General features: G+C 41.6%; 1 protein-coding gene across 2 annotated transcripts in view; it reads right to left on the reverse strand.

The window, feature by feature from the left end:
- Positions 1-11,430, reverse strand: part of NAF1 (nuclear assembly factor 1 ribonucleoprotein) — a 76,468-nt gene extending 65,038 nt beyond the window's left edge. For both annotated transcript variants that reach the window (XM_034772012.1, XM_034772010.1), the window contains exons 1-2: positions 11,090-11,430; positions 5,284-5,428 (exon numbers count right to left, since the gene is read on the reverse strand). In XM_034772012.1, the coding sequence (XP_034627903.1) occupies positions 5,284-5,428; positions 11,090-11,298 (354 nt within the window). In that variant the 5' untranslated portion in view covers positions 11,299-11,430. The remainder of the gene's footprint in view (positions 1-5,283; positions 5,429-11,089) is intronic.
- Between the last annotated feature and the right edge of the window lie 12,795 nt (positions 11,431-24,225).

The raw sequence follows: 24,225 nt of genomic DNA on the forward strand, positions 1-24,225 counted from the left end.
ATTTTATATTTTAAATGTACTCTTAAGCCTTCATAAAGTAATAATTCCAGATTACTACATATTTAACTCACTGAAACACACATTATTTTAAATTAATTAGTCACAGAGGTTTACTGTGTTCATAACAATGTTCATTGCTTTTAGAAAAAGGGAACACTAATTTACTGTGTGAGATCTCCATAACAATACACATGTTTATGAAATTTCACCATCTTTAAAAAATATGTTTCCAAAGATTTTAGGCATAACAAAGAATTTTATATCTTACTAAGGTACTGATTTGTTTAAAACTAGTTCATCAGATAGTCAGAAGTAAAGAAAGGGAAACTCTTTGGCCAGCTATCTGGAAGCAAAGGGCTGTTGCTTCCTTGGGGGGCTGGGGGTGGGGGGAGAGGAGAAATGGACGGACAGAAAAGACAGGAAGACTTTGGAAGTAATTTTTTTTACTATAGTAATTAAAATGTGTATTTTAGATAAGGGTGGTCTTTTTAAGAATTTATTTAAAAAACCATATGTCTGAAGATCCAAGCATTTAAGGCTAAAGGTGATTGTGCATCTAAAAATCTATGCAAAGATATTTTAGAGATGTGGTAAAGGACCTTGTCAAAGGCCTTCTGAAAGTTCAAGTACACTAAGTCCACTGGTTCACCCTTGTCCATGTTTTCTGATCCCCTCAAAGAATTCTAATAGACTGGTGAGGCATAACTTAGATTTACATTTCCCCAATATATTATACTCATCTATGTCTCTGATAATTTTGTTTTTTTACTAGAGTTCAAGCAATCTGACCAGTACTGAAGTTAGTCTTGCCAGCCTATTATTGCCAGGATCACCTCTGGAGCCTTTTTTTTTTAAACCCACATTACATTAGCTATCCTCCAGTCATCTGGTACAGAGGCTGATTTAAGTGATAGGTTACTGCAATAAGTAGTTCTGCATTTTCATATGTGTTCCTTCAGAACTCTTGTGTGAATACCGTCTGGTCCCGGTGACTTGTTACCTCTGACTACTACCCCATGCTACTCATCCATGTGGGCACAAATGATACTGCGCGGTGGGACACTGAGCGGATCAAGAGTGACTACAGGGCTCTGGGAGTACGGGTGAAGGAGTTTGGAGCGCAGGTGGTATTCTCTTCAATTCTTCCTGTCAAAGGTAGGGGCCCGGGCAGAGACAGATGCATCATGGAGGTGAATGCCTGGCTGCGAAGATGGTGTCGCCAGGAGGGCTTTGGCTTCTTAGACCACGGGATGCTATTCGAGGAAGGACTGCTAGGCAGAGATGGCGTTCACCTTTCGAGGAGAGGAAAGACCCTATTCGGACACAGACTGGCTAACCTAGTGAGGAGGGCTTTAAACTAGGTTCGACGGGGACAGGTGAGCAAAGCCCACAGGTAAGTGGGGAACATGGAGACCGGGGAGATGGGTGGGAAACGAGAGGGAGTGTGGGCTATATTGGCAGAGAGAAAGGAGGGTCAGGACAAAACTGGGAGGAAAGATCAAACCAGTATCTTAGATGCCTATATACAAATGCGAGAAGTATGGGGAATAAGCAGGAAGAACTGGAAGTGCTAATAAATAAATACAACTATGACATTGTTGGCATCACTGAAACTTGGTGAGATAATACACATGATTGGAATGTTGGTGTGGATGGGTACAGCTTGCTCAGGAAGGATAGACAGGGGAAAAAGGGAGGAGGTGTTGCCTTATATATTAAAAATGTACACACTTGGACTGAGGTAGAGATGGACATAGGAGACGGAAGTGTTGAGAGTCTCTGGGTTAGGCTTAAAGGGGCAAAAAACAAGGGAGATGTCATGCTAGGAGTCTACTACAGGCCACCTAACCAGGTGGAAGAGGTGGATGAGGCTTTTTTCAAGCAACTAACAAAATCATCCAAAGCCCAAGATTTGGTGGTGATGGGGGACTTCAACTATCCAGATATATGTTGGGAAAATAACACAGCGGGGCACAGACTATCCAACAAATTCTTGGACTGCATTGGAGACAACTTTTTATTCCAGAAGGTTGAAAAAGCTACTAGGGGGGAAGCTGTTCTAGACTTGATTTTAACAAATAGGGAGGAACTCGTTGAGAATGTGAAAGCAGAAGGCAGCCTGGGTGAAAGTGATCATGAAATCATAGAGTTTGCAATTCTAAGGAAGGGTAGAAGGAAGAACAGCAAAATAGAGACAATGGATTTCAGGAAGGCAGATTTTGGGAAGCTCAGAGAGCTGATAGGTGAGGTCCCATGGGAATCAAGACTGAGGGGAAAAACAACTGAGGAGAGTTGGCAGTTTTTCAAAGGGACACTCTTAAGGGCCCAAAAGCAAGCTATTCCGCTGGTTAGGAAAGATAGAAAATGTGGCAAAAGACCACCTTGGCTTAACCACGAGATCTTGCACGATCTAAAAAATAAAAAGGAGGCATATAAAAAATGGAAACTAGGACAGATTACAAAGGATGAATATAGGCAAACAACACAGGAATGCAGGGGCAAGATTAGAAAGGCAAAAGCACAAAATGAGCTCAAACTAGCTACGGGAATAAAAGGAAACAAGAAGACTTTTTATCAATACATTAGAAGCAAGAGGAAGACCAAAGACAGGGTAGGCCCACTGCTTAGTGAAGAGGGAGAAACAGTAACAGGAAACTTGGAAATGGCAGAGATGCTTAATGACTTCTTTGTTTCAGTCTTCACCGAGAAGTCTGAAGGAATGCCTAACATAGTGAATACTAATGGGAAGGGGGTAGGTTTAGCGGATAAAATTAAAAAAGAACAAGTTAAAAATCACTTAGAAAAGTTAGATGCCTGCAAGTCACCCGGGCCTGATGAAATGCATCCTAGAATACTCAAGGAGCTAATAGAGGAGGTATCTGAGCCTCTAGCTATTATCTTTGGAAAAATCATGGGAGACGGGAGAGATTCCAGAAGACTGGAAAAGGGCAAATATAGTGCCCATCTATAAAAAGGGAAATAAAAACAACCCAGGTAACTACAGACCAGTTAGTTTAACTTCTGTGCCAGGGAAGATAATGGAGCAAGTAATTAAGGAAATCATCTGCAAACACTTGGAAGGTGGTAAGGTGATAGGGAACAGCCAGCATGGATTTGTGAAGAACAAATCATGTCAAACCAATCTGATAGCTTTCTTTGATAGGATAACGAGCCTTGTGGATAAGGGTGAAGCAGTGGATGTGGTATACCTAGACTTTAGTAAGGCATTTGATACGGTCTCGCATGATATTCTTATCGATAAACTAGGCAAATACAAATTAGATGGGGCTACTATAAGGTGGGTGCATAACTGGCTGGATAACCGTACTCAGAGAGTTGTTATTAATGGTTCCCAATCCTGCTGGAAAGGCGTAACGAGTGGGGTACCGCAGGGGTCTGTTTTGGGACCGGCTCTGTTCAATATCTTCATCAACGACTTAGATATTGGCATAGAAAGTACGCTTATTAAGTTTGCGGATGATACCAAACTGGGAGGGATTGCAACTACTTTGGAGGACAGGGTCATAATTCAAAATGATCTGGACAAATTGGAGAAATGGTCTGAGTTAAACAGGATGAAGTTTAACAAAGACAAATGCAAAGTGCTCCACTTAGGAAGGAAAAATCAATTTCACACATACAGAATGGGAAAAGACTGTCTAGGAAGGAATACGGCAGAAAGGGATCTAGGGGTTATAGTGGACCACAAGCTAAATATGAGTCAACAGTGTGATGCTGTTGCAAAAAAAGCAAACATGATTCTGGGATGCATTAACAGGTGTGTTGTGAGCAAGACACGAGAAGTCATTCTTCCGCTCTACTCTGCTCTGGTTAGGCCTCAGCTGAAGTATTGTGTCCAGTTCTGGGCGCTGCATTTTAAAAAAGATGTGGAGAAATTGGAAAGGGTCCAAAGAAGAGCAACAAGAATGATTAAAGGTCTTGAGAACATGACCTATGAAGGAAGGCTGAAAGAACTGGGTTTGTTTAGTTTGGAAAAGAGAAGACTGAGAGGGGACATGATAGCAGTTTTCAGGTATCTAAAAGGGTGTCATGAGGAGGAGGGAGAGAACTTGTTCACCTTAGCCTCTAAGGATAGAACCAGAAACAATGGGTTTAAACTGCAGCAAGGGAGGTCTAGGTTGGACGTTAGGAAAAAGTTCCTAACTGTCAGGGTGGTTAAACACTGGAACAAATTGCCTAGGGAGGTTGTGGAATCTCCGTCTCTGGAGATATTTAAGAGTAGGTTAGATAAATGTCTATCAAGGATGGTCTAGACAGTATTTGGTCCTGCCATGCGGGCAGGGGACTGGACTCGATGACCTCTCGAGGTCCCTTCCAGTCCTATAATCTATGAATCTATGAATCTATGAATCAATTTGTTCCAAAACCACCTTTCCTGACACCACAATCTGTGACAGTTCCTCAGATCTGTCACTAAAAGAGAATGGCTCAGGTATGGGAATCTCCCTCACATCCTCTATAGCAAAGACTGATGCAAAGAATTCATTTCTCTACAACAGCCTTGCCTTTCATGTATGTTCATTTACCACTTTGATCGTCCAGTGGCCCCACTGATTGTTTAGCAGGCTTCCTGATTTTTATATACTTAAAATAGTAATGCTGCTGGTTTATTTCTTTTGCTAGTTGCTCTTCGAATTCTCTTTTAACCTGCCTAATTATATTTCTACTCTTGACTTGCCAGAGTTTATGTTCGTTTCTCTTTTCCACAGTAGGATTTCACTTCCAATTTTTAAAAGATGTCTTTTTATCTCTAACCACCTCTTTTACTCTGTTTCACCATGGTAGCATTTTTTTGGTCCTCTTACTGTTTTTCTTTTTTAATTATTTGGGGTATACATAGTTTGAGCCTCTATTATGTTTTTTTAAAGTTTCCATGCAGTTTGCAGGCATTTCACTAGTGACTATTCCTTTTAATTTCCATTAACTAGCCTCCTTGTTTTTGTGTTAGATCTCCTTTTTGAAGTTGAATCCCACTGTGGTGGATTTCTTTGGGTTTTTTCCCCCTGGGGGGGGGGGTCCATTTTATTACATGATGGTTGCTATTACCGAGTGGTTCAGCTATATTCACCTGTTGGACCAGATCCCATGCACCACTTAGAACTAAATCTTAAATAATCAACTAATCATCAAGTGAAAGCCATAAACCCATTGATCATTTTATTTTAAAAAGTGACTTTACCAAAGCTGTAAATATATTAAGTTTAATATAGTTAACACAATAACTGAAAAATGTTGGAAAGGTAGTTTTCATAATATACTTACTTCAAGAGGCAATTCATCTTTTGTTTTAACATGGTAAGATGTGTTATCGTTTCCATTTTGCTGACTATTACTTTCATCAGCAGATCCAATTGAAAGAGAACATGAAGAAGAGGAGACAGAAGATGAACTATCAGAATCCGTATCACTACAGAAGACAAAAACAGAAGTTATAAACATCTATGTCTTTTTGTAAGAAAACTCCTATGCTACAGTAAAATAAAAGACTGTAAGGATTATACTTTAATCTATTATCCTTGGATAACTCAAATAAAGGCACAACACAAGATTAGGCCAGTTACCAGCAATGGAACAAAACCGCCATCTTTCTTAGATTGTAAACTTACTGGGTCTATGAGTGTTTACATAGTCCTGACTAAGGCCCCATTTTACTAGGTTTGAATATGTAATAAAAATAATAATTGTAAATAAAATAAGTGTGTGTATATGTGTGTGTGTGTATACACACACACTTATTTTATTTTTACACACACACACACACACACACACTTTATGCAAAGATATTGTGGTTACAAAAAATTTAAATTTATGTGGAGGCGTTTTATGTGTCCATCACTATGTCACCTGAGCATATGACAAAATTAAAACTTATTAGTTTAAACTATCTGCTACAGAGTACATAGCCATCATTCCTGTACAACCAACAAAAACATTAACATGGAGTCTAGCCCAGTCAAGCAAATACTTGTTCCAAAAGATACATTTTGCACCATGCTCTGAAGGTAAATAATTCCTAGCCCTTACAGATAAGGAACAAGTTTCACAGCCAATGACAACCCCTTGAAAATGGTCTCTTTTTACCCTGCAATTATGCATTTAGAGATTTAACAATTTCATCTGTCACAAAGGTACACAGGGCACGAGAAGTCTTTAAGGTAGCCAAGTCCTAAACCATTAGGCTTTACAAGTAAGAAGCAACACCTTGACTTGCACAAAGAAGCAGTCAAAAGGAAGTACCAGTACTTCACACAACAGAGTCAACCTGTGGAACTCATTGCCAGGGGATGTTGTGAAGGCCAAAACTATAACAGGGTTCAGAAAGGACTAAATAAATTCATGGAGGATAGGTCCATCAATGGCTACTGGCCATGGATGCAACACCATGCTCTGAGTGTCCCTGGCCTGTTTGCCAGAAGCTGGGAGTGGATGATAGGGGATAGAACACTTGATGATTGCCTATTCTGTTCATTTCCCCTGAAGAACTTGGCATTGGCCACTGTCAGAAAACAGGATACTGGGCTAGATGGACCATTGTTCTGACCCAGTATGGAAGTTCTTATGATCTTGTTCCACTGAGCAGACAGGCTCCCAGGTTCTGTATTAAAGTTTCTGAGCCATCTTCAAAGATTGCTGCAGTGAATTCAGGGTTCTTAGTCCGGCAGGTTGGAAAGGTATGTCTGAACATGGCAAGGTCTGCTACTAGGGAGAACAATTAACTGTAATCAGCAATTGTCCAAATTACTTCTCCCCCCAACTTCAGCTTCAGCCAACTCTCTCAAAGCGCAGTTACATTGCATTCTCAAAATTTATCTTCTAGATCTGATAGAAGAGACAGAGCAAAATATCAGCAGCAAACTATGGTACTACATCTTAGGACTCTTTGCAATTTCCCAAACATATACTAAAAGGAGAGTAACAAAATGGAATCTCTAGGAAGCTATTATAAAGCCTTAAAGGAGGATTAGCAATATCAATCCTCCAAGTTTCTTCAAAAAGGAAAGAAAAAAGCCACTGCAGAACCAAACTAATTCAGACATAATCAGCAACACCTTAGTCAAGAGTAACGAAAGCTTTTGATCACACTCATATCTGGTTGTGCAGAAAGGCCTAATCAACTAAAGCCCGGTCTACATCTAATAAATAGATCAACCTATCTTCATCAGTGAAGGTCATGAAAAAATTCACACCCTGCACAATGTAGTTAGGCCCACCTAACCCCCACTATAGACACAGCTAGGTCAACAAAAGAATTCTTCCATGGACCTACCTACCGCCTCTTCGGGGAGTCAATTTACCATAGGGATGGAAAAATCCCTTCCATCACTGAGTAGGCGTCTACACTTCAGCACCATAGCTGCATCACTGCTGCTGTAGCACATGTATAGGGTGACCAAACTTCCCATTTTTAAAGGGACAGTCACATATTTAAGCCCTCCTGCAGGTGTCCCGACTTTTTCTTACGAACGGGCAAATTGTCCATATTTTCTGTCTCTCCTCCCCTCAATAATGGTGGGTCCTGCTGCTGGCCAGATCCCTGCTTGCCAGCCAGCCGCCAACTCACCAGCGATGGGGGGTGGGGGAGGGGTTGTTTCCAGTGGCAGATGATGGGTGTGCAAGGCTGGTGGCAGGGCAAAGCTGCAGCACGCAGGGGCGGACGCTCCCCCTGCTGATCCATGAGTGCAGTCCCCGCTGCGTGCCAGCTCTCGGCCAGCAGAGCCTCGCCCCCGTCCTGTTTCACTGGCTGCGTGCTGTGAGCTGCGGTGGCTGGTGAATGCAGGCAGGCAGTAGGTGGCGGACAGTTACATGTCGCCTCTGCTCCCCACCCATCGGTCCATTACGTGCTGCCCCTCTTGCTGTCCTCTCCCTTCTTTACCCTGTCACACACCCCTCCCAGCCCCACTGCTTCTCCATATCCTCCCCGGCGGGGTGTGTCCTGCTTCCAGAGCTGTGCAGAGAACCAGCCCCTGGTCGGAGCACTCAGCTCACTAATAGCCTTGCCAGCAGGCTTCTTCCTTCCCCTCTGCAGCTGGCTGGGCTGGCACCGCAGGAAAGCCCAAGACCCTCCAGGCCAGTGCCCTGGCCTGGAGGAGCCAAGCCCTGCATGTGCTAAAATCCCATACAGCACTGGCACAGGGTAGACTCTCTGCGCCTCAGCTAAGCTCTGGAGTGGTGGTGGGGGGGGGAGGAAGCAATTTCCAGCCTGTTTGCACCCCGATCCTGCAGGCTCCACAGCAGCCTCTTCACCTGTCCCCCTCCCTGGGTCCTGCCCCCAGGGAGCGTGGGGCTGCTTCATCCCATAGGCACCCTCGCCTGCTGACCCACCTCTCTGGCTGGGTTTGCTGAAGCCCCTGCAGTCAGGTTCCTTGGGCCCCAGTGCACAATGCATCCCTAGTGCTTAACCTCTTCCTGCATGCGCTGTAGCCAGAGACGGCTGGGTTATGTCGGTGGTCAGCCTGGAGGTGTTAGCTGCCTTTTGACACTGTGCAGGTAGGAAAGGACAGGAGCTGCTTCCAGCCACATGGGTGGGGGCGGAAGAGATGAGCTTTGCAAAGACAGGGGCCAGATCATCCCTTCCCCTCCTCCTCCTGCCCTGTGGCTGGAAGCAGCTCCCATCCCTTCCCTCCCACACAGTGCCAAAAGGGTGCTGCTGGCCACATTCTAGTGGGAACCCTGGCAGAAATCAGGGGAGGGGAGCATCTAACCACACACACACACACACACACACACACACCCTCAGGAAGATGTGGTGCCAGGTACCAGGTAAGGAGCCTAGTCCCAGAGGCCCAGCCAGGCGTGGAGGATGGAGAGCGCAGGGCAGGGAGGGTCGGGTCAGGTCGGTCACTCCCCCCGCACCCCGACATCTGTGTAAGAGAGCTGTACCAAAGTGTGTGTGTGTGTGTGTGTCACCCCTCCCTGTGTGAACCTTAAAGATAAGAAGGTAAATAAAAAGAATTCAACTATGTAGTATTTCTTTTTAACAGGGGGCTCAGTCAACTTGACATTAATTTGAACATTTATACTGCATAGTTCTGATTGATTGCCACTGAAGTCACTTGAATACGAGTAATTTTACCAGGTGTCCCATATTCAGCATAGGGAAATATGGTCACCCTACACATGTAATGTAAACATAAACAAACGATACTGAAGTTCTTTATGCCATACCCAATACTTGACACCAGAGACACAAGCTTGGAAGTCAGAGGAATCCAGATGAAGCCACACCTGCAATGCACGGGCCTTCTCTGTCTCCCTTGCCCCACCTCACCCACAAGGATACATTCAAGACATACATGTGCTGTCAAGTTTTTTGGTGTCAAGAGACAACTTCTTGAGCAAAACCTGACCCACCACTTGCTTAAGGTATTTTTCTTTTAATAACGGACCCTCAACTTCTGCATTAACCTTTACCAGACATAATTCTATGTAAGTTTTTATATCACACTCATCACCATGGTATCTGAGTACCTTCCAGTATTGCATTAAGAAACAGGATTACACATCTGTCACTGGTCTCTCATCCTCTCCCCAGAGGGAAAAGAATGTGTTGAGGAATGTCTTATTTTGGTAGGGTTTTTTGGTTTTTGTTTTTAAATAATATACCTTTTTGAAGAATATACCTGTTCTTATGTTTTTATATTAGAAAAGGCAAGTCAAAGAAATGGGCCTTGCACTTCAAATGGAAAGTGATGAGGTCTGTGATGGTCCTTCATTTGGGGGTGGGGGGGAGCTCATTCCAGTGTCTTGGACCATCCCCCGAGAATCATTTCTGTGAGGGACACAGAACTTTTACTCTTGTTGTTGAGAATTCCATTATGCAAGAGGAGAAGGTAACGGTTGACCACAGTCTTTGTCTCGGGCTTTTAGGTGTTTTTTTAGAGATCTTGGACCCATAAAGTGCTCTAAAGATAAGGACTGAGACCTTGACTCAAAATTATATGGGAAGTGCAGAGAGCAGAGAGCTATGATGAGGTCAGCTATGATGCTGAGGATATGCATTGCAGTGTTTTGTTCTAGATAGTGTTTCCTAAGTGCCAAAGGCTTCATGCCCAGTATATTGCATTGCTGCAGTCCAGCCAAGAGGTGACAAAGGCATGAACAACTGAGGCCAAGTCTTCGTATGCCAGGATGGGATGGAGAGATAGAAATATTACTCATGACTGTATCCAAGTGTGCATCTTGTAGTTAGTAAGTTGCAGCTCCTCAAGCATGCTCAGGACCCTAGCATACAAAATCAACAGGACAGCATATTTATCTCCTGATAGTGAATCTATAGTCAAGTCAGCCTGATCTGACTTAGCCACAAAGTATATGGAAGATTCCGCTCACCAACTGTACTACACTTCTGCTCACATCTGTACTTACAAAGCGAGTCTGTTCTCACTTACCTTTCATACCACAAAGAACAGTTCTGCAAGCCTGGACTAGATACATTTCTACCCTTCACTATAGCTTCAGCATAGTTATGTAAGTTAGAAGTCCCCTAAATCAACTCTTTCAAATTTGTGCACCATGATCCACCAATACTAGTGCAAAAGAAACTAGTACAGTGGTTGAGGGCCCATTGTTAAAATTATGACTCCCATCCACACACCCACCACACAAAAAGTAGAGATTAGTGTTTGGCTTAAAAAAAGTTGATACCAATAACCTTGACAGTTAACAATCTGCCTTGAATTGTACATTGATTGAATTTTCACATTTTCAGCAAGTAATGCTTAGTTCTCCTCCCTTTCCACAAGGAAGGCAACACCTGTGAGGAGGACAAGGCACAAGAGCACATCCAGAGGGCTGCTGGGGGAGAAAGCCAGTATAACCATAATCACTGAAATACACATCAATGGGGCAATGATATTTTCCTAATGGTGGAGACTGGCAGGCCCAGGGCTCTGCTGGTCAGCGCTTCCCCAAGTCGCCCAAGGGTGAAACTGACAAACTGACAAGCCCTCCGCTCAGTTTCGCGACTACTCCTGTCAACTCCGAAATTGACCGGAGCTGTGAACGCCACCAGCGGCCGGCACAGGGGACGAGGAGCAGGGAGCGCAGGGGACGAGAATGGGCTACGCACCTGTCCGAGTCGGCACTGCTCTCCCCGGGCTGCTCCTCCTGCAGGCCCTGAGCGCCGGGGGCTCCTCCAGCCGCAGGCGCCGAGGCCTGGCCCGGCTCCTCACTGCCCCCGGGCTCCTCCTGCCCCGGCTGCGGCCCCGCTGTGCTGGGACTCCCCGGAGCCCGCCCGTTATCAAACTTCAGCGTCTCCAGCTGCTCGACCACCTCCATCTCCCCCCCGCCCGTCCGTCCGTCCCCCCCCCTGCAACACCACGCGGTGAACGGCCACGCTGCTCAGCCTCGCCCCCCAACACTCCTTCCGGCTTCCTCTACACGTGCGCAGGGGTCTGGACCTACTCTCCCGGCGGCACCAGCGCGCATGCGCATCCCGTCCGCGGGCGAGCTCGCGTTCCAATTCGCCCGGTCTTATTGTTTTCTGTGTGCGCATGTGCAAAAAAATTAATAATAAAAATAAAGCCCGCGAGTCCACCAGAAGCTGCTCCCCGAGGAGCGCCAGTTCTTCCTCCCCGCTTCTCCCACTCCCCCGGGCGCTTGTGACAACCGCAGGCAGGGGCGGAGGAAGCAGTGGAGTCAGGGACAGGAGTGGCAGTGGGGTGGGTGCTCTTTGGAGGAGTGAGGTAAGCTACTGAGACTCACCAAGGAGAGTTTCTATCTGCGCCCCAGTCTGATCTCAGGTGCCCTGGTGGCCATTCCAACCCCTCCAGCTTCCGCTCTCACTTCCACCCCCAACATATATGTGCAGTTTATAGGAAACGATGCGCAGGAGTAGAAACATAGATCAGCCCCAGCAATATTTCCATTGCAGGGTGCTAGCTCTCACCATCCATCCCACCCCTGTTCCACCGTCCCATCAAACTGTGCTCACTATAGTTAGTAGGAATATACTTTGGATTTATTATTAATTTGTATTATTGTCATATACCTAGGCGCCCCAATCATGGATCTGAACCCCATTGTGCTAGGTGCTGTACAGACACAGAACAAACAGTTTCTATCCCAAAAGGTAGGGCCCAGTCTTACAAAGCACAGAGCATCTTTCACAACTATGATGCCCAACTGCTTGAATAGGTTACAGAGCCAGGTATAGCCTCTGAAAAGGAGAAGTATTGGACAAGGTGACAATGTAGGTAGAAAGTTAAGAAACTCTTCTGCTAATTTATTAAAGATTATAATTTGTTATTGGCCTGATTTAGTACTTTACAGGATTGGGCCCTATATTAAATTAGGTCACTATCGCCACATGAAACTAAAAAAACCACTGCAACTATTGTTAATCTATTGGGCAAAGGTACAGTCAATGTTTATATTCAATTAGTTATTACCATCTCTAATTTGCTCTACCAATATGAATAATAGTTTTCAGTTTATCATTTTAAAAATGCTGTTTGCTTAATTGATTCCTAATTTCAATGTTTACTGTATTTCATAATTTATTTAAAGTATAAATGGTAAGTTTTATTTTCATTAGCCAGGTATTTACTTACATGACATAACAAACATAGGGACCATTCCTACTGTTTTGAGTAGGCGTAAACACACCATTATGGAGATTATTTCTTTTTTAAATCAAATCTTGAGTGATGCTGGAGATATGAGGAATTCACCATTCATGTTAGTACACCTCTACCCCGATATAACGTGACCCGATATAACACAAATTCGGATATAACGCGGTAAAGCAGTGCTCCGGGGAGGGCGGGTCTGCGCACTCTGGCGGATCAAAGCAAGTTCAATATAACGCGGTTTCACCTATAATGCGGTAAGATTTTTTGGCTCCCAAGGACAGAGTTATATCGGGGTAGAGGTGTATTTCTTATGGCTCAGGTAAGGGGCTGACAGAACAGCACCATAAACATTTCCTGTGATTAAAATTAATTTCAAATGTATAGGTACTCCCCGTTAAGGATTACTCTCTAAAGTCTAATCAATACCACACCATCTTTAACAATGCCAAACTATGCCCTATTACCACCGTATGCAGGAGGGTTTACCATTATAGGTACATTTTTATTCTCTTGTGGATTAAGTCAGAATTTTGGCCCTGAGCTATCAAACACTTATGCACTTAATTTTACTCAAGTGAATAGTCCCATGGAAATAATAGGACTAATTTACCATGGAAAGTTAAGCCCCTGAGTAAATGTTTGTAGGATAATGCACCATTATTTTACTGTGGTAGATTTACCTGAAATTTATATGTACAATTTAATTAGAATAGGGCCACTGTTAAATATTGCTGCAGATTTAATATTATTTTGTAAATTCTTTGGAACAGGAACTGTATCTGCCTCTCTGTCTGTATTGCATCAATCATTATAAGGCTTCATTTCAACCCTCATCAGAGTCCCTGGGCACTTGTGAAATATAATTATTACACATTCACAACAATATTAAATGTTAACAGCTCTTCATAGTTGCACAGTCAATGTCTCAAAAATAAATGGTGAACTGTCACCAAAAAGAATATATTTTAAATCTCACTAGTGATAGGGTTTCGTCTCATTTTGATTACATAAAATTAAGAAAGAATGACAAAATAGGGAGGGACAAGCACAGAAGATTGATGAAAGGCAGGATGCTGCTAAGGCCCCATCCCTGCAAAGACTTATGCACATACTTAATTTAAGTTAAGCAAGCCTTTGCAGGATTGGCGCCTAAGAGCAAACAGTGACTGTAGCAGGGCTACGGCAAACCAGCAAGAGAGAATGTTCAGAGGTTCAGGTTGGAACACAAGTCAGCAGCGACTCTGGCCTCTGGGTAAGAGTTATTGCAGGGATTCTGGTTCAACCCAAACTGACATCAGGTTGATAGAAGTCTCTAGCTGCAATCCTTCCATGCAATTGTATACACCCCAAACTCAAAAATATAATAGAAAGCATAAAGCATACAAGATAGTCACTATGTTTCTGGAGAACAATCCCCTTCTTACAGTGGGACTAGTAGTACTGACAATTATGTTTGCCTGACACTTGCCTTTATGAAATCCTGTTTTCAGTTGCATATACCTTTGCTAGACTTTACTGTTTGGGCTGAAATTTTCTGTAATGTCAGCCTCAAGCAGAATCTTTTTGGAAAATGTCAGCCAAACAGTCAGTTGTTTCCAGAGAAGAGACTAGGGAAAATCCATTGCTTTGCCCAAGTGAAATAATTCTAGTACCTTTTCTTTGAAAAGCTCTATCAACCCCATGCTTTGAAATAGGAAAATGAAATTTGGTATGGGTGGGGAGATGGCCTTTGTGTCAGGGATGTGCCTTTTACCATCTCTGAAAATCCATCAAAATTTGGCCAGATAAGCCTTTGAAAAATTGCATATGCTCAGTAGAGGCTTCTGTCATTTTAGCAGCTAAATTCTACTAAGATTTCATCTGCACTGGGCATATTCAAACCTGGAACTGAGCAGGCTTTTTTCCTACAATTCTCTGTGCTGGGTCCAGGTCTGGATCCAAGCACCCCTGAGTGTTGGAACAAATTTTATAGTGGGGGTTCTGAGAGCCATTGCACCAAACTGTAAACCCTGTATATGATAGAAACCACTTCAAACCATGGGCAGCACCCCCAGTATCCCTAGTTCCAGCACCTATGCAGGCACTTGAACTGAGACCAGGGAGACTGTCTGTCCTGTGCTCTTAGTGCTTCCCTGCTTGTCCCAGGCAGTCTGGAGAAGATAACTGCCTGATTTAATGCTGAGGATACAAGAATAAGACCCAGGGAAACCTGGAAGTGGGAGAAGGAACTTGAGAGGGGGATACTGAGACTGGGTGGGTGATTAAATGAAGTGGAATAGGAGCCAGGGATGGAAACTGGGACTGGGAAATGGTGGGAAGAATGGGAGTGAGGGGGCAAAGAGAATGGGACAAGGAGCCGGGGGGGAGGGGGAAGGGAGACAGTGAAATTGGGGAAGGAGCCTGGAGAGGGAGATTGGGATTGGGAGCCAGAGATGACAGGAAATGTGAGTGTGGAAGAGGTGACTTGAGTCTAGGATAGATGAGAGAGATCTAATGAAGAGTTGGGAGGGTGTGAACTGAGACTGCCTGTCAGGGAGACAAGGAGGTGAAGCTTGGGGCTGAGACTGGGATTTGCTAATCAAGAATATTGGAACTTGGATGAAAAACTTGGAGAATGAAGATAGACTAGGTGAGGTGAAGAGAATGTGACTGGGACAAAGAGCCTCAGTGGAAAAGAGACAAGACTGGGTAAAGGTCAGGCTAGATGGGACAGGCAGAGCAGGACAAGCTTGGGGCAGAAGAGACAGTTCCTCCTGGATCACACTTGTCTCTAGATCCTGTAATGAAACCTAAGATTTCCAAATTTCATTATTCCTCTACTGATAGCAATTATCTGTGAAATCTGCTGGCAAAGTGTCCCATCCCCCACTGCCGCTGGACCACAGAGACTACTACTCCCATCAGTCCTATCCATTGGTTCAAGTCGCAATGGTCTGAGAGATGGAGCTAAATGTTATATCCCTTCTGATGACCCATCGAAGTGTCAATATTATGCCACATGATGGAATTTCTGTTATTTCAGTTTGCTTTTTGAAAAAGACGTAGGAAATGTTATGCTAAAAAATGTTAAGAACATTAAGATTGCAAAGTCAAGGACTCAAAAGTTTGGAAATGCCAATATATTAAGGTTGTGTGTGCAACCTTAATTCAACCCCCTCATGAATGTGCTTATGATACAATCTTTAATTACATGATCAGATGTTATTTTTTCCACAGGATCCCTGCCTTATTCAGTGCACAAGATGGACTATAGAATTGATTCAGATCAGAGACATTCAGATCAGTAGAGGGCTCATGTATGAAAGCTGACTTTGTGACATAACTTTCAAGTACTGAAGACAGCAGCTCAACATGCAACGGGCAGAGAATAGACTAAACGAGCCATATAAATATCTGGACATAAAAACAATATTTAACTTAATAAATAATATTAGTGGCTTCAAACTTGTCAAATGAGTGATTTGAAATGTCATTGTGACAGGTTTTTGGTAAATCCATGGAAGGGACCCCAAAGCCCTGCAGCACCACACCCAGTTGTTACCCTAAGAGGAGCCATGCTAGACAACACCCTGGAACATCAAGTTTAATTCCCCAGCCATAATTCAGAGACAATGCAGGAAGGCATTCCAAGCTAGGAGCTAATTAGTTGCAAACAAGTTCCCTGCTAAATGTAAATATCGTAATAATAAAAAAACACTGATTCCTGTCATGCAGTTCTTGATCAGGCAAAGCACTACGTGATTTTTAAGCATCTTATGAATCATACTGTGACATTCCATATTCCTTATGAAAATGTGTATATGTCCATATTCCTTATGGAAAATATACTTACAATATGAATGACATAACTGAGGTGTACTTAATGCAAGATGGCTCATGTAAGATATAATTAGAAAGGTTATGATTTACTGAATGTGATTATCCAATTCGTATGCCTGTATCATTTCTGTATCTGAAGTTAGAAATATTAACTATGTATTTGTATTTCAAATGTGTTACGTGGGTGTCAACCCCAACCAGCCCTTCACGTACAACAATGGAAAAGCCAGATGGGGCTAATAGGCCATTAGTAGAGACAATGGACTGTGAATGAGCTTAGTCTTCCTGTGGACACTGGAGACAGCCTATGAGCAATGGCTGCCACAGCCTTGCAGAGACATGGTTCGAAGTCACCTGGTGCTGGATACCCCTCCTCCCCTTTTGGAATGCCAGTGGTTTAATACTTGAAGACAAAGGGTTCCTGCCTTACACAAGAGCTATATAAGGCAGAGGAGTGACATCATCATGCTTCTCCTCTGTTTCCCCACCCAAAGAGACACTGAAAAAGACCTGGAAGCAAAAACTGAACTGGCGGGAGAAGGGTTGAACCCAAGCTGGAAGGGTGTCTAGCTTGAGAGTAATAATACCTGAGGGAGACCAGTGCAGCATCCTTTCAAGACTTTCTGTAATCTGTCTGCAACAATATCTAGGGTGAGAAATACTATTTGTAACCAGTTTCTTTAGGGAAACAAGCTTAGTTTGTGTGTTTGGTTTCATTTGCTTAGTCATCTGCTTTTTTCTGTTTGCTACCCCTTTTACCACTTAAAATCTGCCTTTTTTCGTTGTTAACATTTGTTTTGTTTACAATATAACCCAGTTTCTGTAATTTCTAATGTGGTGGGGGGAGGGGGCGAGCAGCCGAGAAGTTGTGCATACCTTCCTCCAGATTTCATAATATACCTTTGGGTCTGCATTCCAAGGGAGGTGGACACCTGAGTGCTGAAGCAAGTCCCTTACGCTGAGTCTTCCCAGACCTGATCTGCAGCTGGGTGTGGCCCTGCCTCTGTGTGTGTGTGTGTGTGTGTGTTAGAGGAGGCTTTAATAGCCTGGCTCAGCAAGACAGGTAAAAGGGGGCCCATGCTGGCAAAACAGGTCCACTCAGTGGTATCTCAGCACATCAGGTGGTTTCCTAAGGGTTCCAACCTGTCACACATACCTTCCCTATATATGCCTTGTAAAAGTATTTTAGTATTTGGAGATTATCCTGTAGCAATCACATTTGTTGTACTATACAAGTTTCCTCCATTTTGAGAAAATTACCATTTCCAACAGAATTCTTCATTTTGAGTAAAAGGAATCTCTCTCAAATTGGAGAATCTTTCAAATCAGAAGGCTATTTAGTGTGAACATAGGGCTTCTCTTAGAATAATGGTTATGAAAGGCATTATACATAATAAACATCAGCCTCCATTCAACAAGGGCAGAAATTAAAACAATCTGCAAAGCAGCAATGCAAGCACTAACATGGTCTAGGATAAAAAGAGAAATATTTAATATATGAACAGCTGAGACAGTATAGTTCATAAGCCTATTTTATTCTCCATCCTCTATTGCAATGGAAAGATAATGCAATGTCAGTTTCTTTTAGATGGATTAGGAAAATTTTGATTAAATATGTTTACAAAAACAATTATTTGCTTTTATTTTACTGAGTTTTTCCTCTACTGCTCTTTTTTGCTTTTGTTTTGGGAGAATGGCAGAAAATATGAAAGCAGACATTTTATCAACTGGAAAAAATATGTTTTTAAAAGCCTTAATTACATGGAGCATACTGATTTTTTATGTTAAGGGAGTATTAGTGAACCTTGATTTGCAAGAAGAAGGTTTCAGGTGATATTTTCATTAACTTGTGAAACTGGCAGAAACAAATATTTTATTTTATTGTTTTAAATTTAATATTAACAACTGGAGTTGTTGATGTCCATAAAGAGTTTATAAAATCAGCTGTATATCAATTTTTTATTCAACATGTTTAATTTCAAACACTGGATATTCATTTTTATTTTTTAAGGACAGGATTATGATCTACCATTTTGACATTGCACAGGGAAGTAGGAGGACACTAATGTCCCTTTTCCTTTCTTCAGACCCAACAGTTATCAGTTCTGTGTTTACACACTTTCGTCATAGCAGCCAGAGTCTAATCAGAATAGAATATTTTTTGCTGAATTAACTTTATCATAGCTCCAAGGAGGACAAGTTTCATATTCATGCTAGGCTGGATTCTTCCAGCCTTACTCAAGGTGAGTAGCATCTTACTCTGAAAGCAGTTCCATAGTATTCAGTGGGACTATTTGATGAGTAAAGTACTATTTAGCATAAGGGTTTCAAAATCTGGTCTGTAATGGCATGTTTGAATGCTGTGCTAGGTATAGTTAAGTACAACAGATGTTTGTATCTGCAGTGCATAGCTTTCTGCATTTATTATTAATACGGCACCCCAAAAAGTTCTAGTTGAGTCATGAAAAATAAATGACCTCAGCCACAAATACTTCAGTGACTAGAATCAAGAGAAAATGTCAGCTGCTGATAATCTCTCTAGGGGTAGGTAAGTATTCAATGGGCTGCTCATGTGAGTAAAGTTATGCATGTAAGTATGTATGTGCAGAGTCAGAAGTCAGGACTGAAGGTAGCAAGAGAAACAATGTATGAGAAAGGGATACGTATACACAGTAGGAAGGCCTGTGTGTTGCTAGTGCCATGATATTTTAATTGGGCTGTCAAATGATTTAAAAAAAAAATCATAATTAATTGTGAGATAAAAAATAGTCACAATTAATTACAGTTTTAATCACACTGTTAATAATAGAATACCAATTTAATTTTATTATAAATGTTTTTGGATGTTTTCCTACATTTTAAAATATATTGATTTCAGTTACAACACAGAATACAAAGTGTACAGTGCTCACTTTGTATTTTTTAATTACAAATATTTGCATTGTAAAAAAGATAAACAAAAGAAATAATATTTTTCACTTCACCACATACAATTAATGTAGTGCAATCTCTTTATCATGCAAGTGCAACTTACAAATGTCGATTTCTTTTTTACATAACTGCACTCAAAAACAAAGCAATGTAAAACTTTAGAGCCTACAAGTCGAAGCATGGAGAGGCACACAAAATCTGTTAATCTGGCACATAAACATCTTGCAACACTGGTTACAACAGTGCCATGTTAACTACTATTCTCACTTTCAAGTGACATTGTAAATAAGAAGTGACAGTATTATCTCCCTTAAATATAAACAAACTGTTTGTCCTGGCTGAACAAGAAGTAGAACTGAGTGGACTTGTATTTTTTATTACAAATATTTGTAATAAAAATAATAATATAAAGTAAGCACTGTACACTTTGTATTCTGTGTTGTAATTGAAATCAGTATATTTGAAAATGTAGAAAAACCATCCAAAATATTTATAATAAATTAAAATTGGTATTCTATTATTGTTTAACAGTGCAATTAAAATTGATTAATCTTGACTTTTTTTATCTGATTTGTTTTGTGTTAATCATATGCATTAATTGTGTTTAATTGACAGCCCTAGTATGAACCATTTCCCTCTCTCTTCCAATGTCTTTGGGTGCCTCATCTTACCCATTCTCTCCCTTGCCAGATAAAGTAAGCACAATCAGAATTACACTGTGTGCGGGATACCATACGAAAAATCTGCTAATCAGAAGTTGCCTAGCCTACTTAACATGTTCTAAGGTGGAGCTGAAACTTCTGGCCATGGCACCTTCATGACTCTCCCTGCCATGAAATCCCTGCCAGCTCTTGCCACCTCCCTCTTGCCCAGAGGAGAGTGAGTGGAATCTGCTTTGGTGGAGCAAGAGAACAGGAATCCTTATGGCTGGTCCTGCCCCTAGATTTTGTGCCTGCTCATGGAGCTCACACTTCTCTTCTTTCTATCTCCCTTCTCGGATGGCAGGGAAGACAGCTGTCTTCTGGGTCACTAGCATAGATCATCATGTCCATAGAGAACATTTTCAAATTGTTACATATATTCAGTTAAATGTTGCCATTAATTACAATACTAGTTTTCACGCTCTTAACATTTGATGCACGTTCTTCCTGGGACTGTGATCCAATACCATCTGTTAAGATAGGACTAGAAATGATCTCAGGCCTGTTCTCTGCCATGTGCAATTCCTTCTGTTGAAGCTCCAGGAAGCTGTTTTTGACACTTACTTTATCAGTTCTTGCCAAAAGCTGATGAGGGAGTTCTGCCTGCTTGACTCCATAATACTTTTAAAGTTAAAAGTGACACCATAAAAATTGCAATGTATTGTTGTTATGATGCTGGGTTAATTTTTTTCTATACACTTTAGGAACCAGTAAAAAATATCAGCTTAAAACTCAAGACTGCAAATTTCCTTGGGATTAATACGCTATATTAGGTGTGTGAGGAGAAAAAGTAGAAAAAAGCAATAATGAAAATGAAAGACACAATCTGTATTATTATTGATAACTTTATTTAATTTAATCATTGTTTTGCATTACAATTAATATTTCTCTTGCAAGCGTATTTGTATCAGTAATCCATAGTCCCTATGTTTTGCCAGGATATTAATAAGTCAGTTTTTACTTGTATAAATTGTTTTTGGTTCCAACATTTCATCTTTGCCACTATAGCAATACTATGGCTTGCACAGTTAAAATGTCTTGTTCTGAAACAAGTTTAAAAGTTACCATACAATATTTTGTCACCTGTTCTAAAACTTCAAGTTTGTTTGTTGTTTCTATATATGAAATTCTTTTCTGATAACTAGATAAAAGAAAACATACACAGAGAGCTTAACCTTCTAGCTACAGAAGACATTTTTCAAACCATCTGCTTTCAAATTTGGAAGAAACAAAAAGAGTTCCTCTAGGATTTATTTTTGAAATGTTCATCATTTTCTTTATCCTTCCAAACACAACCAGTAATTTCTTGATGATTGAGCTCCCTACAGACAATTTCTTTTATAACAATTTTACATCCATTCACTGGCATACTAATTCTCCAGCTATTCTCAGAGAACGTACAGTTCATTTATCATCTCTTCTAGTAGGTTCTATTAGACTTTTCCCAGTTATGATTTGTATCCAGTCTTTTTACTTATGCCAATTTAAGTACTGTTTTATCAGTTGTCAAGCTTGTAAACTGCATCTACAAAAGTGGTTTAATTCTTTACTTAGTTCTATATGTATTTTGGCCAGAAATTTCAAGAGTCTTCACACGTGAAATTGGTATTTTGGGTAACTAGAAGGTTTTTTTTTCTGGCCACTCATGGTGTCTTCAAAAAAGGGTGAGAGTTGCCACAGGAGTTCTGAGTGCACAGCAGAGAAGAAAGGAAGGGCCAGAACATGCTCTTGTTCTGGCCCTTTCTTCCCTGCTGTGCACTCAGAACTCCTGTGGCAACTCTCACCCTTTTTCGAAGGCTGCTGACCTGGCACTTTCAAACATCCTTACGAAGGTACCATGTCCTCAGTAGGTGCTACTGCTTAAGAGCTTTCTTCACCGCAGTGTTGCCCCTAACCTGACTCCTGTTCAGACACAAGAGTCTCTAGCTCATATTAACTGATGCTTTAAATTTGCACTAGCTGGCCTGCTGGGGGCACAGGTTGATGTGCAATGCTGCTGATTCTTGAGCTAGTAATATAGTGGGGCTGCAGCTGCTGTGTGTGGCTAATCCCAACAATCTGTGCAGCTCAAGTGTTAGTTTCCAATGTGACTGCTCTCACTGGGGCAAGGCTAACTCAAAGAGATGATAACTCAAGTGTAGATAACTTGAGCTGACTCTGCACTGAAGAAATACCCTTAGTCGTGCCTCAGGCATGTCTAACTCCATAGACAGAAATTATTAGATTTACCTCAATGACACTCATTAGCTCAGATACATGCCACACACCTGCAGACCCCATCACACAATGACAGAAAGACCACTCAACAGACAAGATAGCATAGGAGAGATAGAGGGAAGTGGCTGTGGTTAGTGGGTTTGCCCTGGCCAGGAGAAGGGTTATAGGAGAATGGAGGTAGGCAGAACAGAGGCTGGACATGGTCCAAAGTCTCGGATAGAGCTGGGAATTGAACACAGATTACCGACTTAACTACAAAACCTTTCTGCCTCCCTATGCAAGTGTAATATGTTCTTGCCAGCCCATTCCCCTCATCTTGTATTTGTACATCATTTATATATTTAAAACCCTCTTTTTTAATATTAAGATTCTGGAACATAAACAACAAAATAGGAAACCCCAGGTTAAATTTGACATTCCCTAGCTCTAATTTTTAAAGGTGGGGGGCTGTGTTTCACCCTTTTCTCTACCCTGGGTTTGCATATATATATATTCCAGTATGCATGTTTTTGTACACTCCCTTGCACTTTCAGATGACAAATTCCATCACTTGCCTACACAAGTAATAGAGGTTTACACCTGGATGTATGCAAATCTCATTGTGTGTGTATGCAGGGGACTGTGCACAGAAAGTGCACATGTAGGTGTGAGAGTCTTCAAAGTCATGAAACCACAAATGTCAGTCCTGTCCCACTGAAAATGAGACCCAGAATGTCAAATTTAACATTGGATTTCCTCTTTCAAAATTGTGCATGCACAAATGGAGGCTGCCATTTGAAAAATCTAACCCTCCCTCTTTAGCTGATATGAAAAAGTCAGTATTGTTAAGAGCAGAATGACAAACTTACACTGAAAAGAGCTGCCAAGACAAATAAAAGAGACAAACCAAGCTGAGATTGACTCTGGAAACAAAACAGATTTCATTGATATGGATAGGAGTTCACTTATGTGGATATACAATTCTTTTATCCAAGGAGATAATTGAATATTATCCCCATACAAATTAGGAAACTTTAGCACAGAAAAGTTAAATGACTCACACTAGGTCACACAAGATATCCCTGGAAGAATGATAGTAGAAATCAAGTTTCCTAACTCCCTGGCCAGTACCTTAACAACAAAAGCATTACCTCCCGCATTCCTCGCCAGTTACGGTAGATGCAATTTTGGAATCCTCAGCACAAAACTGTAACTAAGATTATTTCTGGGTATTCTTCAACATGTCAGTCCTTGAAAAACCTGCCTACAATGTATGCCATCATTATAGTGGAAGTGGGCAAGAGTGTGAAACAGTATGGTATATTTAAACAATCAGGGCTGTTGTTAAAGTGAACTGATTTGTTTTGATCTAGGATTTCCAATACATTTCTCCTGTGATACTCTGCTTACAGTTTTGAAGCAAGCATCACTTTTGTACTTCCAAATGGGGACAAGAAACCAAATTCCTTTTCCATGGACAACATTGAATACAACTGACAAAACCCATGCACAGGTTGAACAAGAAACTGTCAGTATAGTTTTGGAGATTAGATTTGTTCATATGGAAGGCCATTTGCTTTGAACACAGATCACTGTTCTAAACACAGCATTCTTCTTCAATAGCAGAATGCCTATAACAATGAGCTCCTTTCTTGTTTGTTCACACTTACATCATGCAATACAAAATATAAAATTGTATTCCAGGTCCCTAGGCCTCTCACATCGTCTCTGCATAAATTATGAATAATTAAAAACTGCTTCAGAGATCTTTGATGAAATTGACAAAATTATCTGTCACTGGTAAAAACTGATCCACCGAGAGAGTGGCAAGGATCTTTTACTACTAATGAAGGAGGTTCTTCACAATGTCAACAAGAGACTGCTTCTGATTTAGCACCATATCACACAGCTTTCTGCACTACAGCTGATTGGATTCACCCCAGCTTATGCTCACTTCTGCTGATATAAATCAGGATGCAGGACCC

The sequence above is a fragment of the Trachemys scripta genome, chromosome 5, assembly GCF_013100865.1.
Source record: "Trachemys scripta elegans isolate TJP31775 chromosome 5, CAS_Tse_1.0, whole genome shotgun sequence".
Classification (NCBI taxonomy): domain Eukaryota; kingdom Metazoa; phylum Chordata; order Testudines; family Emydidae; genus Trachemys; species Trachemys scripta.